Raw genomic sequence first — 18592 nt, forward strand, 5'->3', positions numbered from 1 at the left:
AGGGAGGGAGCCACAACTCCGGAAGCCCTGGGACCTCCTGGGAGGGGACCTCCTGGGAGACAGCGGGGAGGGAGGGCTGGGGCCCCTGGCTCCCGGGGGAACGGGAGCTGGGCCTTGAGGCTGGAGCAGGAGTTCTGCCCCGGAGGGAGAGGTTGCTGAGTGAGGTTACAGGTACCAGCCCCTCCCCATCACATGCCGGGTCTGTTCTCCCCATTCCCAGATGGTGGGGCAGGTGCCGGAGGCTGAGGGCACCGGAGGTGGGTACTGGTGCCATGGACCAAGTCGAGACCAGGAGACAGTGAGCAGGGCTCCAGCCCAGGCGACCCCGGCGTCGCTACCCTGCTCTGGGGGGCTGAGTGGAGGCTCCTGCCCCTCTCCACTCAACCTGCTGAATTTGCCACAGCGGGGCAGTGGTTTCTCTTGGGGAGAAGTTCGCCCCACCCATCCCAAGTGACCAGAAGAGGAGTTCTGGGGTGGGAGCTGCTGCCATCCCCTTGGGCCTCCCCTGAGCACCCTTCCCCTTCCCGCCTGCCCAGGGCCCCCAGCCCAGCCCCCTGGGCACCTGCTGCGGAGGAAGACGAGCCAGGGAAGGAGGTCTCTGTGATGTGGGGCTGGAAGGCTGGGCGGGTCGTGTACGTTCGTGCTGATTCGGGGACCTCACTGATGGACAGTTTTCCTCCATATTTCACTTCTTCACTCGTGAGCTCATGACATTCATGAAGCACCTACTCTGTGCTGGGCCTCGGGTTCTGGAAGTGCAGCCATGAGAAAGACAGGCGCACAGTGGGGAGAGGTGGCAGGACGCCCTTCCTCAGGACGCCCTTGTAAACGAGCCGGGTCCCAGCTGTGGCTGCATGGGATTCACCAGGTGCCACGGCTCTGAGCTGGATGCGCACCTGCAGGGCGGCCCCGCGGCTTCCTCCACGGGGCTGACCCCTGGACCTGGTGGGCCAGGGGCTGCATTTCTGCAGTTTTCTTGTAGGAGAAACGGATTCAAGAGCTCCAGCTCCTGGGTCCTGTCGGCTGGGGCCCCAGCGATGCAATGGTCCTGGGGGTGCCCTGGAAGCCTGGCCTCTGTTTCTGAGAGTGGTTCCCAGCCCGGGGACCCCAGGACTAACAGGGGCCCCGCAGCACACCCAAGGGCCCGCCCACTACTCCTAAAGAGACCATTAGCATTTTAGCCTCTTGTGTCACAATGAAAACAGTGCGACTCTTCTGATTGTAAGAAGTGATAGATGCTCCTTATTTAACCAAAATTCAAAGAATTTGATAAATGGCAAAGACAGAAGTCAAAATGCAGTCCTCCCGGGAGGTCGGGTATTCGACTGATCACTCCCACAGGCCTGTCTGCAGGCGTCTGAGCTGAAGGCTGATAGAGGCACAGTGGTTAGGGAGATGGGTGCAAACCCCCCCCCCCCCCCCCCCCCCCCCCCCCCCCCCGTGCCGCGACCTCTGGCCGCATCAGCCCTGGCAGGGCTGCTCTGTCATCCATTTGATATATTGAGCTCCTAAATCCGAATTTCATTCAACGTCGAAAGCTTCTGCTGGTAAAACAGGTCTGAAAACCACAGATGTGATCAGCCGCTCTTCACAGACGGGGCCCTGAGACCAGAGAGGGTGAGCAGGGCCTGGGCCACACAGCCAGCAGCCAGTCACGTGTCCAGGAATGTGCCACCCACTTGAGCAGGGCCTTCCATCAACCGGAAACACACACGAACCTTCTAAACCGATTGTCACAAGGAAACAGCCGAGTTCACGAATGCGCCTGGGTCCTGGGGTCCGGGGCGTCCGGAGGGCTGGGAATGTGCCACCCACTTGAGCAGGGCCTTAGCTTTGTTGTGTGTGTGCGCGCACACACACACACACACACACCCATCAACCAGAAACACACACGAACCTTCTAAACCAATTGTCACAAGGAAACAGCCGAGTTCACGGATGCGCCTGGGTCCTGGGGTCCGGGGCGTCCGGAGGGCTTCCTGTGCATCCGTTCCTGTGGTGGCGGCTCAGGAGTCCCCGAGTTTCATTGGGGACCATGTGCCCAGCTTTGTGGCCCAGGCTGGATTCTGGGTGCTGGGCTGGCCATGTCTGTCCCAAGAGGGACAGGAAGTGCAGGGCACTGGGCGGTGGGCCCAGCCAGCGCCTCCAGCTCCCGCCCCTGCGCCCGACCTCTCCACCCGGGAGGCCAGGCCTCGGTCCGCACACAATGCCCCCTCTCACGTTCAGACGGGCGGTCTAGACGCTCACGCTCCCTTTTGTGCTGGAGGGTCAGGGGTTGGGGAGTGGCCCCAGAGAGTGGGATTGGGGCCCCAGCAGGAAGAAATCTCCCGGAGAGAAGAATGGGGTGGGGGTGGGCGAAAGGACACCAGTCTCAAAGGAGGCGGCCAGTGGCCAGCCCGACCAGCAAAGCCTGTGCTGATTGTAATGACCGGGCAGCTCCGGACAGAAATGCCGGTGAAACCCAATCCAGCTGACGCCCACACAGGCCTGTGCCCAGAGCTGCTCAGCTGACACGTCTAAATAAAACCCGCCGCCCGTGCCAGTGGTCTGGGCCAGCGGCAGCGCCCAGCCAGGCCGGAGCCCAGGAAACCCCGTGCGAGGGGGTGCAGCTGTGCCACATCCCCCACCCCAGCGCCCAGGGATCCCTGCCATGTCCCGGTGCTTTGTAAAGGGCAGGCAGACAAACGTCCCTACGGGAGACCCCCAAATCACCCTGTCCCCTGGCCGTTGGTGTCACGCCTGGGAGCTGGCACTGACCAAGGAGAGATGCAGACTGTGCACCGTCCGGGACGCTCTGCTTCCAGGTCTGTCACCTTTCAGAGCCTCGGTCGCCACATCTGTGAAATGGGGACATTCATGGCGACAGGAAATCCTCGTGGGGATGACCGGGGTGATTTCCTGAGCTAATCACCATCCCGCCTGGCACAGGTAGTGCCCCCCTCCTGGTGTGGACACCTGGCATTGTTTGGTCTGGGACAGGAAAGGAACAGGCAGACGCCCCTCCCTGCTGAGTGCGGTAGAGAGCAGGGGCCGAAGCTAGTGCAGGGGGCAGCCGGGCGGGGACCTGCCCAGGACTTGCTGTGCGATGTGGCCAGTCGCTCGCCCTCTATGAATGGCCAGTTCCTACCAGAAGGCCCTCCCCGTTCTGTCCTGGGAAAAGCCCCCAGAATGAGGTGCTTTATGGCACTTACCAGGCCCCTGTGCCTGCGGCCCAGCCTTGCGGGAGGAGAGGCAGCGTGCATCTCAGGGCTGGAGACTTCCCGGAGGCAGAGGGAGCGGGCAGTGCCTCCGGGCCATCGAAGCGCCAGTGGCTGCCGCTGATGGGTGAGGTATGGCCGGCAGAGACAGCTGCCGGGTGTGGAGGTGTTTGGAGTTGGTGCTGGGGTGCTGGGGAGCCCTGTGAGGGTGTAGAGCAGGGGAGGGGGATCAGGGCCCGATTGACACTGTGGAGATGGGGCTGGAGGCAGGGAGAGCAGTAAGGGGTGACCCTGCCAGGGTCCGGGGTACTGTGATTGCACTAGATCAGGCGGAAGGGAAGGTGGGTTCAAGGTTGTGAAGACAGGTTGAGTAGGACCTGGACCAACGGACCTGACCTCACAGCGCTCACAGCAAGAAGGAAGATAGACAGACACGGAACCCAGGAAAGGCCAGGGCCAGAGGCCATCGGAGCCCGAGGAGGGACCGGCAGAGACCCCGAGCGGAGCGAGCTGCTCACACTGCGGAGCTGGGCTGTCTGGGAGGCCCTGTGGGTTGGGGTGAGTTTGGGAAAGCAGAACAGGACCCAGAAAGGCAGGCAGGGTGGGGTCCTGGGTGGGGAAGGGTGTGGGCGGCTGGACGTGGTTGTGGATGTTGGGGACGGCCCCGGAGCCAGCCCTTCCGTTGCGACCCGGGGCCCCCGACCGTGTGGGCAGGACCTCTGTACCCTCCGCAGGCTCCTCTCCACTCACTTCCTCTCCGGTCAGAGCCCCACGACTATGTTTGGGGAAGAGGGGAAGAGCCGGCAAGAAAAAGTTTCGCTCCTTTGATGGGCAGTCGTCCCCTGGCTGGTGGGGAGCCCGCGCTGGGTGAGTGGGCCCGCCGGCTGCCAGGGAGAGCGGCCTCAGGTGTGCGGAGGCCATCACCAGTGGGTGCTTCCCACTCCTGCTGGGTCACCTGGGCAGGTGGCACCCCTCTGGCCTGGGGGCGGCTGGTAGGAGGCAGCGCTGGCCCAACTGGCCTCTGCGGCTCTAGCATCTCACAGTCCACTCCCGGCCCTGCCCCGGGCGCAGGGGACCGTGCGGGACTATTCCCATCGCCCGGTGGAACCCCTTGGCCGGAGAACACTTCTAAATCCGGGTGCCGCGGCCGCTGTCTCCCAGAACCGGAGTGCGTGTGTCCGGGGGAAGCCAGAGGCTGTGCCCAGACTGGAGCCATGGCCGCGGGAGGAGCGGCCTTTTACCCACGGCTACTAAAAATGAAGCGCGGAAACCGCAAAGGAACACGGGGGAGCGCTCGAGTCCTTGGTCCTGTCAGGCCCATAGCCTCCCTCTGCTTGAGTGGTTTGGGGTCATTGTAACGAGGGCTCTGACAGGTCGTGTCGTCAGGATGACCTCCCTGAGGAGGTGCAAACTGTGTGTCCTGCCCGCTCTGGTGTTTGCCCGAGCGCAGCTCTGCCCCATGAGCTGTTGCCGCTGCCCATTCACGGATGAGGGCAGGGAGGCCCGGAGGGGGGCTGCAGGATGCTGAGCCTGCGGTGGACCCACCCAGGCATTGACTCCTCAGCACAGCTCCTCAGGGCAAGTGGCCGGGACCCCCTTCACAGTTGGGGAAACTGAGGCTCAGAGCGGTGACTTGGCTTGGGTGCCTGGAAGGGGTGGAGCTGGAGTGTGATCTGTGTCTGGCTCCAGCGTCAGACTGCACAGCATTGGGGGAGGGGCCGGGGAGGGGGCGGGCGTGGAGAGGAGGTGGTGTAGGCCGCACCCTGGCAGAGCGGGCAGTGAAGGTGGATGGAAAGAATGACCCCGGTGGGCGCTCATCAGGCCTTGGCAACCCCAAATGGAGAGAACAGAGACCCCCTTTGAGGGGGTCCATCCCTGTCAGCCTCTCCAGGTTGTGACCTGGCCAAGGGGCGGCCCACGAGCTCACGGGTGTGTTTCCTCCTCCGTTTGGCCTGACCATGCTGAGTAGAGGCACATCCCCTGGTTCAGGGCATGTTTGGGGTCACAGTGAGTATGTCCCAGGGTGCACCCCTGAAACCAGCGCCCCCCCAGGGAGAACGGCCCATTTGCAGCGTACTGTTGTGAGAGCAGGGCCCCCTCCTGCCAGTGCACAGTTGGAGGTGGCACAAAATTCCTGCTCTCCCACTTATTTCTCTCGGTGCCCCCGCCCCACCCCCCGCAGGTGGAGACACATCTCATCCCCGAGGATTTTAGTTTAACCCCTTTAAAACTGAACAGTGCTACCCTGAAGCCACACGAGGTGTGAGAAACATTTTAACAGCCGACCTCTTAGAACAAGAAGAGCGAGAATTATCTGCAGGTCAGCCACGCACAGTCCTATTTTAAGAACAACTTGGAGTGCGGCCCAATCAAAGATGATCTGTTTTCTATGTCTCCCCAGCAGCCAGCCCCTCGACACCCCCACCCGCCCCTTCCTCCGGCAGCCCCCAAACCAGACCGATAACTTAGCATTTTCATTTAAGTCCATCTGACAAATCATTCTAGACGGAGAGAGCAATACTGCGTCTTTAAATGGCTACTTTGTCAGCGAGTCTCTGGGCGCTGTAAAAAGTCCTTTGTTATCTGTGTCTAGACAGCACGCCAGCGGGATATTTGGTCTGCGCGAGGGAGAAAGCTCTGACAAGGTTGAATTCATTTACCGGCGTATTTAAAGCAGAATTTCAAAACACTCGCTCATAAACTGTTCGGCCCAGACGCCCTGGCCTCCCCCAGCCCACCCTGGCCTTTCTCCTCTCGTCCGGCGGCTTGCAGCCAGGCGCCCTGCGAGGAGCAGACGCGGGGTGACTGGGGCTTGCAGCTTTCTTCTCTAATTGTCCTCTTTATGCCGGTCCAGACACCCCGCAGATGTGCGTTCTCAGGGGCTCTCCCATCTGACGGGACACAGTGCAGAGGCGCAGACGCTGCCCCTCCAGCCATTAGACCACCCTCCCCCTCCCCAAACTGTCCCGCCCTTCCGTTAAGTCGCTTCCCCTCCTGGCAGCCGCCTTGTATATGGTCACCAACAAAGAGAGAAAGTGCCCTCCCAGGCCCTCGTCTGAAGGACATGCAGAGGCCCCTCATGCCCTCCGCAAACTTACCCCCTTTTTGTCACTCTCTTGCAATCTTTTTATTTTTTTATTTTGATGGCGAACATAGACTAATAAAGCACCAGAGGTTGGCTTTTTAAAGATGAAAATATTGGGGCCACCTGAATGGGTCTGAGGTTTGTGTTATTCCAAGCAGATCAGCAGTTCTCAACCTGTGGGTCAAGACCCCTTTGGGGGTCGAACGATCTTTTCACAGGGGTCGCCTAAGACCATCGGAAAACACATACATAATTACATATTGTTTTTGTGATTAATCACTATGCTTTAATTACGTTCAATTTGTAACAATGAAATTGGGGGTCACCACAACATGAGGAACTGTATTAAAGGGTCGCGGTCTTAGGAAGGTTGAGAACCACTGAAGTAGATGCATCAATGAACCTTGTTGCCGGAGTGAGTAGGTGACTGTTGCCCAATGAAAAGGGGTGAGCAAGGGGAGTGGAGAGCCCCCCGCCGGGCCCAGTCCACCCACCGCCATCCCAAGTAGGCACTGTCCTGCTGGTGACCAGGAAAGGGACCGCTTTGGGCTTCCCCCCTGCTCTGCAGTGTGTGGGAGTCCCCCTCCCCGTCCCCTGGGAGCAGGGAACGGACTTGTTCCTGTCCGGGATGTGTCAGGCCCGCCAGAGCGCCTTCTGGAGCGGGAGCTGCAGGCTGGAGAGGTGGCCCAGCCAGACCTCCTCCCACCCCCTTGAACACCAGAGCCATTGCTGTTGACCCGGCTGCAAAGCCCAACACTTCCATCCTCCCCCGCCCAAGTCATCAATCTGCCCTCCGGGGTTTTACGTGGCAGGGGGCACAAAAGGGGAGGGGGAGGAGGTTGGGGCAGGTGGCCCAGATGTCGCCTGGGATCCCCACACTGCGTCTCATTTCTGCCCGACCAAGCAAACCCGGCACATCGGTCGGCTTTCCTGGAGGCGGGAGGGTCCGGACATTTCATCAGCACAAGTAGGAGTCAGAGGAAGCTTTCTTGGCCTCATCCTTTGGTTTCTCCCCACAAAACAGTCCAAACCCACCATCAGAGCCGTCTGAACCCTGCACTGCACCTCTTGTGTGCGGGCACAGGCTTAGGACCGGCTTCGTGCAGGCAGCTCAGCACGGAGCTGAGGCCGAGAGCTGGGTCCTGTGGGGCTCTGAGCCTTTTCATCGTTTTAGCCCGAAAACCTGCAATTCCTGGCCTGCGAAGGGAGAAGTCGGTGACTGAGTCTGTAATACTTTGAGTTACACAGTCATTAAGGTTTCTCCCTCCCCCCATTTCTGTAATGCCCATGTTTAAGGAGAAAAACCCTAAATGTAGCATTTGGAGGTAAGGACCTTTTTTAAAAAGAGGGAGAGAGAGCCCAGCTGGTGTGGCCTGTGAACCAGGAGGTCACAGTCTGATTCCTGGCGAGGGCACATGTTTGGGTTGCAGGCTTGATCCCCAGTAAGGGACGTGCAGGAGGCAGCCGAGCGATGTTTCTCTCTCACTGATGTTTCTATCTCTCTATCCCTCCCTCACCTTCTCTTTAAAATCAATAAAAAATACATTTTTTTTTTTAAAAGAGAGAGACCAAAACAGCATCGCCAAGTTTGAATGGGGCACGTGCTGGCCCAGCCCGTTAGCACGTTCCAGGCCGGAGCGATGGGCCCTGGGCAGTGGCGCCGCGGGCTGCCGTAATTGGTCCGTCTTGGAGTAATTAAAGGAAATGGTGACAGGGACCGTCACCAAGCCAATGTGGCGCAGAGAAATCAGTGGCACCAGGATTGATTTTTCCTTCCGAAAGCTGGCCTTTCTCAGCACATAAAAAACGTGCTCTTAGCCTGAGTTTGGGAGACTTTTTCTTTTTAAAATAATTGATTGTATATCTCCTGGTGTTCTTTTTCTTTCGAGAGAGCAGTGGGGACCCCCCCCCCCGTTTCCTCTAATCCAGTGGCTTCAGTTTCCCCGGGAAGATGTGACTTTGAAGCCGCCAAGGATGGGCACAGCACAGCTGCCCCCGCGGCCTCGGCAGTGGGGCAGGGAAACGCCTCCTTCCTAAAGCTCCCATCTGGGAGCCTGGACTCCTTGCTTTTCTCTTCTGAAGAGTCGGAGAAGCCAGACTTTCAAGACGGCCTTGGTGTGCTGCCTTTTTTAGGAGGCAAATTGCTGCTCGTTTGTCAGACAAAACAGATGTGGCCAGGAGACAACATCTATTTCCATAATACAAAACAAATCTGATGAGCCGCCTTGCCTTTCAGCGGGGCCCGCTCATGCGGAAAGCCCGGCCCGCAGCAGTTAGCAGAAATATTTATAGCTCGTCGATTGCACTTCCCTCTGTCCAGGAGGAGCTGCTTGCTGTGGGGATGGGAACGTGAACTTTTGATAGGCAGCGGGCGCTGTTGGAGGGGGCTGAAAAGTCTTTTTACTGGAGAAATGGGGTTCCTGGCTTCACCTCTCAGTGGGTCTTCTCATCTTCCGAGTGTGTGGGGTGCTGGCCAGAGACCCCTGTTTTCCCATCGTGTTAACACCTCTTTGCCAGGAGGGGCAGGTGGAGGGTGAACTTGGGGGAACCCCGCTGGGCAGGCAGGTAGCACCCCTGACTCTCCAGGAAGACCCAGGACCTGGGCCCCTCATCAGTGCGGTGTTTGCGCTTTGGTTTGCAAGGGAACTGGGGGTCATGGCCCCATTTTATGGATGAGAAACCGAGGCTCAAAGAGAAACACATTGCTCCAAGGTCATGCGATGACTTGATGGCAGGGCTGGTCTTCTGCCTTGGAAGCAGGACCCAGAAAGGACCCCGACCGGCAGGTTCTGCTCAAGCCTTCGGTCCCAGCAGCACCTGCCTGGCTGCACTCTTCAGCCACGTGCAGCCGTGCCTAAAGGGACTTGCAGTTATGCAGGGAAGGAGATGGCCTGGGCTTTCGGGGACTTGGCCATCACCTGTTTGTCCATCAACTAGTTACGCTCCTGCGTTGTGCCACAGGGAGCTGAGATGCATGGTGGTAAAGGAGAGGCCCAGGCCGGCCCACACGGAGCCCAGACTCTAGTGGCGGGGAGGGGAGGAACAGGCAGCTGATGTCAGTCCTCGTCCAGGTGGGACAACCACAGATGTCTCCAGACACTGCTGGCTGTCCTCTGGTGGGCAGAATCGCCCCCAGTGAGGACACTGCTCTAACCCCACAGGTCTGCCTTTGACTTAGCCGTGAGTGTGGGCAGGCTGGCAGCCCCTTCATCTGTCAGATGTGTGTGATGACAGGACTCCCCACCGTGGCTGGTCGGGAGCCTTGAATGATAGGATGCACTCAGAGCTCTTAGCACAGCCCGGCTGAGCCACAGCGGCCGAAACGCTCCCCGCTGAGGTCTGAGGGGCAGAAGTCGCTCCTCCGTTCACTTGTCCACCCAGGGTTCCTGGGGCTTTAGGTGAGCGTGAGCCAGGCTCCACGCCACAGACCAGACCCACCTTGCAAAGGCTCTCGTCCTTACCTGACTAGGTACTCCAGGGTTGGGGGCCCGTACCCAGGAGACTGGAGGCTGGCCCTAGCTATCTAGTTCTGAGCCACTGTCTTTCCCTCTCTGGTCCCATCCCTTTTGCATCTGATCCATGTCAGGGGATTTCCAAGTTGCTGCCTCCCCCAGACACCCAGCACCCAGTCGGCTTGTTTTCCCAGGTTCATTCGGGAGCCCAGTCGCTGCAGGGATCCCTGAGCCACTGGAGGAGCCTGGCGTCTACCACCGCCTCTCCCTTCCACCGAGTGAGTTTAAATGTTAGACTCCAGCATTTGCTTTTATGTCTGGGGCTGCAGCGTAAGAGTTTATTTGCCTCTTTTTGTTATTGTTAATCCTCACTGGAGGATATTTTTCCATTGATTTTTAGAGAGAATGGAAGGGAGGGGGAGAGACTGATAGAGAGAAACATCGATGTGGGAGAGACACATCAATTGGTTGCCTCCCATACATGCCCGACAGAGCCGGGGATCGAGTCTGCAACCGAGGTACATGCCCTTGATCAGAATCGAACCCAGGACTCTTTAGTCCACAGGCTGATGCTCTGTCTACTGAGCCAAAGTGGCTAGGCGCGTAAGAGTTTATTTCTCCACTAAAGGAGTGAAAGCCTGCTAGAGATCATTTAATCCACAGCGGGCCGCTTGCAAAAAATACCAGATCCGGCAGGTCCCTGGCCCGGCCGCTGACAGATGTCGCCAGTCTGTTGGATGAAGAGGCCTTGGGCTCAGTGTGCTGTGTTTAAGGAGCTGCCGCAGCGATTCTGATAGTGGCCTTGTTTGGAAATCACACTGGAAAGTGATACCTGGATCGTTTTCAAACTCACCTTTTCTGCACAGCCTCTGCTGGCATGCACGCACACAGGCACCCAGGAGTCGGATGTACACTTGCCCAGAAGCGGCTAACTCCTCATCATACCCTCATTCCTCATCCCGGGGCATCAGTCTTCTTTCTTGCCCTTGAATGTGGCCGACATTCCTACCTCAGGACATTTGCACTGGCCGTTCATTTTGCAGGAGGGTACCTCCTCAGACATGCCAACCCTGACAGCCCACTGAGGAGCCCTCCCACACAGCACTCCGCTTAGCTCCTCTGGCATCACCTTTCCAGCGTGAGAGCTACTGGTACTTAGTGCTTATTTGTGTATTTTCTAGGGTTAGTGCCCCCCGAGCTAGCACAGGCCCTGGCATGGACCCCCAGAGGCAGAGGGACTAGTACCCATCACAGACCAAATCCAGCTCAGCCCAGGTTTCCTGAGAAGGCAGGTGAGCGGTACGTGTATCAGTGGAGGATGCTCAGGTGTCTTCAGCTGCCCGTGCGGCTCCTGACTGCTGGGCCTGCGGTGGCCACTGGCAGCAGAATGTGTCGTCACTTTATCATTGGCGGCACATTGATACTTGACGATGATATAAGGACATTGTATTGGGATATTTGATTGTGTTGGGGATACAAGGACACTTGGATGCGCTGGGGTGTTTGATTGTATCAGGGATATAGGGACACGTTGGTACATTGTATTGGATATTTGATTGTATCGGGATGTAATGATACCTTATATTGGGGAACCCAGGCTGCTCTTCCTGCCCTTGGGAAAGAAGCCGTAGGTTCTCTGCTAAAGGGGAGCCAATAGGAGCCCATGTTTAGAGGTCACTTAAAGTCTCCTTTCGTCGTTTCTAAATTTTAAACGGCATGTTTAGTTTTCAAACCTGGGAGCCAGACCAGCAAGCTGTCCCGGCTCTTCCCTCCCCCTGCTGTAAGCCATCCTCCCGGTGCCAGGCCTGGGCTGCACCCCACGGATCACTTGAAGCTGCTGGCGGTGCCCTCTGCCAGCGTGATTCGAGGCCCCCAAGGGACAGGGCCCTCCAGTCTCTTTACTTTTGTTTTAAAAAAAACAAAACCCACCTTTATTTTCGGATGATTATGGCATTGCATGCAGTTGTAAGAGAGTTTTTGTGCACATCACTCAGCCTCCCCAGTGGTCACATGTTACCCAGACACAGCCAGCAAATTAACGTTCGCTGCACCCTCCCCTCACTCAGGCTTCCCCTTCACGTGCACCCCCTGAGTGTGTAAGTGTGTGCGTATGTTTAGTTCTGTGCAGTTTCATCACATGCAGGTTTATGTGACGCCACCACAGTCTAGACACACAATAGCCCATTACAAGGTTCCCTCCTTTCTGTCCACACCCATCTCCTTCCCACTCCCTCCCTAACCCCTGGCAACTGGCATCTCTATAAAATTTTGTCATTTCAAACACATTGCATACATGGAATCAGAGGCTGTGCAAGCTTTTCAGATGGGCTTTTACTCTCAGCATAACTGACGATCCCACCAGGTTGTTCTTTCCTCCCGTGGGAGGCAGCACGCTGTGATGCGGACGTGCCGTCAGCTTGCCCATTCACCTGTTGACGAGCCCAGGCTGCTTCCGGCTGGGGCTGTCACGGATGAAGCTGCCGTGGGCACGCGCACGGGTTTCTATGGACATAAGTCTCGTTTCTCTGGGATGAAGCCCAGGTATGCAGTGGCTGGGTCAGGTGGCCATTGTATGTTTGATTTTGTGAAAAGACCCTTTACTTGTCAACACTGCTGTGTTCTCTGTCCTCTGGGTAGAGATGTGAGTCCTGGTGAGTGGACCTGGGGCTTGGATTTCTTCTGCCTTCACATATTAACTGAGGGCAGCATATTGTGTCAGGGGTGGTGCTAACCGCCCGAGAGGCAGTGAGAACAGGAGAAACATGGAATTTTCTCACTGGAGAGGTGAAGTCGGTAATAAACAGGCAAGCAAATTAAGTTTCTCAGAGTAGCCAATAGGTACACAGTGCTTTCCTATACTCCAGGCACTTCCTAGGTACTTTAAGTCCTCAACCAGGCCATTGAGATGGGGCTAACATTTTCACCATGGCGCAGATAAAAAAGCAGAGGTGTTGAAAGCCAGAATACAGAGCCAGCACGGCCCAGGCTTCTCACTGAATACGATGTTGTCCCTGTGGCCAAGACAGGCGAGCAGGAGATGCAGTGAGGTGAGAGGCGAGTACGTTTGGGATGGGATGACCAGGAGGCATCCCTGAGGTGGGCCATGCAACGATACCAGGACAAAACTGCATGTGCAAAGGTCCTGGGGTAGGAATAGGAAAAAGGCAAGCATCACCAGAGAGTGGTGAGCAAGGGAAGGAGGTGGAAGGTACAAAAATGAGGTTGAGTGGGCCTTGTAGAGTTTTAATCTGAGCATGAGTCAGTAATTCAATAGATGTTCAACAAAAAATGCTGTGGCTGCTAGGTGCAGAATAGATGGGGGAGGGGAGCCAGTGTGCAGGGAGGAATCAGAAGATGAGGGAGGACACGTAGGCAAACCTTTTGCTCTTTTTAAAAAAAAAATCTTTATTGTTGAGAGTATTACAGATGTCCCCCCTTACCTCCCCTCCTCCACCCATCTCCCCTCCCCCCAGGCCTTCACCACCCTATTGTCTGTGTCCTAAACCCCTCCTACGTCTGCCCAGCCTCAGCCTGGGGACACGTCTGGGTCCCTTTGGAGCAGAGTCCCGGACGAGGTCTCTCTGTGGCTGGGGTCCCTGAGTTGCCGTCCGAGGCTCTGCCCTGCCAGGCGGGAGGGAGCCCCAGCCCCCACCACCTTGGTCGTCTGCCTCTGCAGCTTGTGCTCCCGAGTAGCTCTGTCTCCCGATGGGTTTTCTGGTTTCTGGACTTGTCTTGCCACCTCGCTCTTCTCCCTCTGCCCACACCGGTTCGCATAGGAATGGAACTCCCTGCGCGGCACCAGCCGCTCCGATCAATCGTGAATGGAAGTATGCTGGTGTCCTGCGGCCCGTGCCTGCCTTTAGCATGCGGTGGCCGCCGCCTGCTCCGCCTTTGCTGTGCACCAGCTCAGTGGCTGCTCGGCAGTCCTGGGGGTTATACTGTGGGGGACCCATGCTTTACAATGGGGAACTAAGGCAGGGGCGCCACGATCTCACATCAGGATTTGAATCGGGAGCCGGGTCACTCCGGCCCACAGCTTTGCCGCGTCCCCTTCTCGGAGCTCCCCCGCGAGCTGCTGTTTCTCTCCGGGAAGAGGTTGGTGGAACCGGGGGGCGTGGGAGGGGGGGCTACCAGCACTTGGCCTGGAAAATGCTCTCCTGCCTCTGGAAGATGCTGTGTCCAAAGGAAGTGATACCGAGGCTGGAAGTCTCAGCCTTGGGAGGGTGGGGGGTGGACGACCAGGAGAGGCGTGTAACTGCCCTCTGGGTATTTCGCGTTGCCTGTCACCTGGAAAAGGAAGAGGAAGAGACTCGAACAGCGTGTAAGGAAAAGACCCCAGATGGGCATACACGGAGACACCAGAAAAACAGACCCTGAGAGAGAAGGAGACACGCTCACGGGCAGATGGGAGACACACGCAGATGCCCTGGGACAGACCCGGGCTCAGACAGGCAGAGACATTCGCTTCCCGCCTGCTGGGGCCTGGCAGAGCTGGGGTTGGGTCCCGGCAGGCCACTCCGGGGCCCCACTACCCTGTCCTGTGTGTACAGAATTGAATTCAGTTCTTGGGGCCCAGGGAGCCTGTTCCCCACCTTCTCCTGCCTTCTGACCTATGACCTTGGCCATCAGTCCACCTCCCGGCTTCTGCCCTGGCTCAGACCCAAATCACTGGGCCCCTCTCAGTCCTGAAAGGGAAGGGCAGCCCCGGGGCAGTGGGGAGGCCCCTGCAGATGGTGGCCGCCCAGCCGACCCCGGAGGCGCCCAGCACGTGGCCGGGTGATTGAGGAGCTATTGAAAAGGGACTAAGTAGGGACCGCATTGTGCCGCCTCAGAGTGGCGCTTGCTTTGTGTCGAGAGGCTTGGAGCCGCAGCCGTTCCACCTCCCCTTTCCTGACTCATGTTGGGAAACACCAGCTCTTGGAAAGGGTCATTGAGAGAGAGGAACATCTGCTGGTTTGCAGGGAGCGTGCCTTGCACCGTCGGCCGCACTCGGAGCTCACACACAGGCACGTGCACCCTGGGTCTTTCTGGGATGCTAATTAAGATTTTTAAAAAAAACCAAAGTGACAAAAAATATGCAAACTATAGACATACAGAGAGTAAGAAGTATAGTCCCCCTCTTCCAGAAGTAGCCATTATTAACAGTTTGCTGTTTATCGGCATGTTTGCTGTAGAAATGGGTCTGTATGACATACACGGTTCCAGTCTCATCACTTCTGCCCAACAGTAATTTCTAGCACATCTACCACCACCCTATGGACCATGGGTCCCAGCCGGGGTGATTCTCAGCCAGGGACACTGGGCGACGTCTAGAGACAACGTGGATGTCACACCTTGGGGGTGATGTGCTCCTGGCCCCAGTGGGCAGAGAGCAGGGTGTTGCCAAGCACCCTGTGGTGCACAGGGCAGCTCCCCAGTGGAGAGTGACCCAGCCCTGAGGTCAGCAGAGCCCAGGTTGCGGAGCCCTGCTGTGGATTTGTGTCTGTTCTTCGTGGCCCCATCATATTCCAGAACGTGATGACTGTGTGTTTAGTGGGATGGAGGTGGCCTCTGGTTGTTCACTTAAGAAACGCTGCGTAGTAGCCTCATGCACCCATGCTTCCCAGCCCAGCTGTGAATTTTCTGTTAGATACAGTCGTGGAAGTTAAATTCATTGGGTTAGAAAGGTAGCATGCATTTTAAAAAAATGTTTAATCCTCACCCAAAGATATGTTCTTACTGATTTTAGAGAGAGAAGAAGGAGAGAGAAACATCCCACATGTGCCCCAACTGGGGATCGAACTTGCAACCTAGGTGTGTGCCCTGACCAGGAATCAACCCTGCAAACTGTTGGTGTACCAGGCGATGCTCCAACCCACTGAGCCACCTGGCCAGGGCGATTTTGGTAGGTACTGCCAAAGAAGATTATTATGGCCAACGGCAGACAGCTCCCCCACCCATACCCAGCCCCTCCCATTTGTTCCCTACTCTCCTGAATTAAAATGCATTTGATTTATTTTATTTTATTTTTTAATTTTATTATTTTTACAAATATTTTTTAATTGATTTCAAAGAGGAAGGGAGAGAGAGAGATAGAAACATCAGTGATGAGAGAGAATCATTGATCGGCTGCCTCCTGCACACCCCACATTGGGGATGGGGCTGCAACCGGGCATATGCCCTGACCGGGAATCGAACTGTGACCTGCTGGTTCATAGGTCGATGCTCAACTACTGAGCCACGCGGCTGGGCTGTCTGGTGCATTTTAAGTAACTTTCCATTGCACCCCCAGCGGGTCCATTGACGGAACCAGGTGTCTCTGCCGGTTCACTCCATTCTGCCAATAGCTCCCGCTCGGTGAGTGATATCCTGCTGACAGTGGGTGTTTAAAGATGTTCGATGTCGGTGACAATAGAAAAAAAATCCCATTAGTTCTTTCCATTTGGATAATAGCAAGAAAGATAAAAGCACTGCTTTGTCTTTCCTGTTGAAGGAGCTTTTAATCATGAGGTTCTAAAATGATTACATAGCCCTTTGCGGTCCCTCGAGCCCACCAGCCAGTTCCCACAAGTGCTTTCGGACCCACATCCGCCCCTCCGCCCCCTCCGAGACCCCTCCCGAAAGATAACCTGGGACGAGCGGGCGAAGCCCCGACGAGGGAGGCTCCGCACAGCTGCCACGTGGGCGTCGGCAGCAGTTCTGGGTGGTCCCTCCCCACCGAGGAAGGTGTCCCACCAGTGGGAGGAGGCGCGGCAGGCAGCACAGGTGGAGGGAATGGTTTACCGTCAGAGTCCTTTAAACGGGGGCCCATGTTATCGGCTCATCACTCACCTTGACTGTGTGTGGACCCTTGGGCTTCCGCCTGAGCTGGGGCAGCCTCGTGTGGCACCTTCTCTCTTAGTGGCCTCGGGAGTACAGAGCTGAGTCCTGGGTGCTCATCCCGAGACGCCAGGACCAGAGGGGAGATGAGTTAGAATTCAGTGTGGTACCCACAGGCTTGGAGCCCGAGGGGAGAGGGGGCAAGCCCACAGGGGAGTACATTGTGTTCATGTGCGAACACGTGTGTTTGACCAGAGAGGCGGGAGGGCAGAGGCGGCCGGCCAGGTGAGGAGAGGCTAGGAGGGGCCTCGGGGTGGAGGGAATGGGGTGCGCTGGGCCGTCTCCGGTTATCACATTTGCTCTCCAGGAACACGCGGTGGAAGGACACCGCCTCCCGCGTAGCCGCCAGTCGGTCCAGGCTGAGGAGACTGTGTCACTGCCTCGCAGCAAGCTGCATGTCTGGCCACACGCGTCCCCCCTCCAGCGAGGGGGCAAGCCCAGGGGACTGCCTGGCACCTGGATGTCACCTCAGGCTCCCCAGCCAGGGACACCTGGTGTCTGAGCTTTGCCCCATCCCCCCGCAAAGTACTGCCAGACGCAGGGCCTTCACCCCCCACCCCCACCCCCAAAGTGCTGGGAAGCGTACATGGGAGGCCTCTGTCTGCTCTGGACACTGACAGGTGCTGCTCACATCTTGTCTCTTTTACTTCCAGTGGAATTGTACGCGCATGCAGCATGGGTGCCACGTGAAGGGGTGGTGCCCGCTGGCCCCCAGTCCGTACACACCCATAGACGTAGGTGTGTAACATTCGCTTGTATGTTAAAATATATATATTTAGACTTTCTTAAACAAAAATTGGCTCGTCCTATTTGGTGGCTTCTTTCTCATATCCGGGCGGTTTTCGAGTTGGTGCACACGGTCTCCCTGGCTGCCCCGCCCCCCCCGGGGGGACGTTGATGTGGCTCCCGGTGATTTTGTCCTTCCATGCAGACCCGCGTGGGCCTTGTGGACACTCAGGTGCTCGAGAGAACAGCTGGTCATTTATTCAGTTTACGCTGTGTACCTGCCCCTGGGGAGGCGCTGTCCTAGGTGCTGGGGACGCAGAGCCTGAGTCGCTCCAGGTGACATGGATGTTCTAGGAGGGGCGGCAGGAAGTGAGCGGTTAGCCAGTCACAGATGGTGTTCCAGGTTAGTGCCACAGACAGCAAGGGGCAGGCACAGGACGCGGGTCCTGGGGAAGTGACGCTGGGACAGAGGCTGAGGGGGAGGCTGCAGCGAGCACTTGGGTGTGGGGAAAGGTCCTTCCAGGGGAAGGAAGGGCATGGGCAAAGGCCCAGGTCTGCTGGGGCCAGGTCCTGTCACAGAGAGCGTGGGGCGAAGGGAGAGAATTCCAGGAGAAATGCACATGGAGGGGAAGCCCAGAAGCTGCTTTCCCTGGTCAAGGCTCACACTTGAAAGGTTCCAGGAGTTGTTTGCTCTGTAGGGGTACGAGCCCCAGCTCACGCTGCCCGTTAGCCCCGGCCCTGGCAGAGGACACCACTCCATGTGCCTTCTCCAGCCACACGGATTCAGGCGTCCGGGGCTCGTTCCCGGAGATACTGACTCCAAAGGCGCTCGCGTGTCTCTTGCACAGCGGCGTGAAGTGGGGACTGGGTCAGCCCTCCATCCCCCCCCAGTCGCGATTTGCCTGAAGTCACAGGAAGTGGCAAAGCTGGGATTCAGACTCATGGACCTTGGGGGCAAACCTCATGCTCTGAACCTGAACCCTCAGTTCTGCCATGAGCAGCAGGGCAGGGAGCCTCGGGCCCTGGTGCCAGGCACGGTCCAGCAGGCACGGACTTGTTCCCTCCCGGACACCGGCACACCAGGCAGTGTCTCGGGCTGCGCATTCAGGTAATGGGGGCCCGATGCGCAGCTGCGTGCTCGGCGCCGAGTGAGCACTCGATACACAGAACAGTCTGTTTTTTATTATTATTACTAGAGGCCTGGCACACGCATTTTGTGTATCAGTACGGTCCCTAGGCCTGGCCTGCAATCAGGGCCATCTTCCCCGGCTGCT

At 57.5% G+C, this 18592-nt stretch overlaps 1 protein-coding gene across 4 annotated transcripts in view; it reads left to right on the plus strand.

Annotated features, from left to right (window-relative positions):
- The window catches only part of PMEPA1 (prostate transmembrane protein, androgen induced 1), a 50191-nt gene that overhangs the window by 17646 nt on the left and 13953 nt on the right, over window positions 1–18592 (plus strand). Inside the window, exon 1 of one of the 4 annotated variants that reach the window (XM_014528705.1) lies at window positions 2527–2804. The exons of 1 other annotated variant lie outside the window; for it this stretch is intronic. In XM_014528705.1, coding sequence (XP_014384191.1) covers window positions 2651–2804 — 154 coding nt within the window. In that variant the 5' untranslated portion in view covers window positions 2527–2650. Of the gene's footprint in view, window positions 1–2526; window positions 2805–15563; window positions 15619–17245; window positions 17331–18592 lie in introns of those variants that run through there. 2 more of the 4 variants (XM_005880674.2, XM_014528703.1) reach the window with 2 other exon arrangements.

The sequence above is a fragment of the Myotis brandtii genome, unplaced genomic scaffold, assembly GCF_000412655.1.
Source record: "Myotis brandtii unplaced genomic scaffold, ASM41265v1 scaffold647, whole genome shotgun sequence".
Taxonomy (NCBI): domain Eukaryota; kingdom Metazoa; phylum Chordata; class Mammalia; order Chiroptera; family Vespertilionidae; genus Myotis; species Myotis brandtii.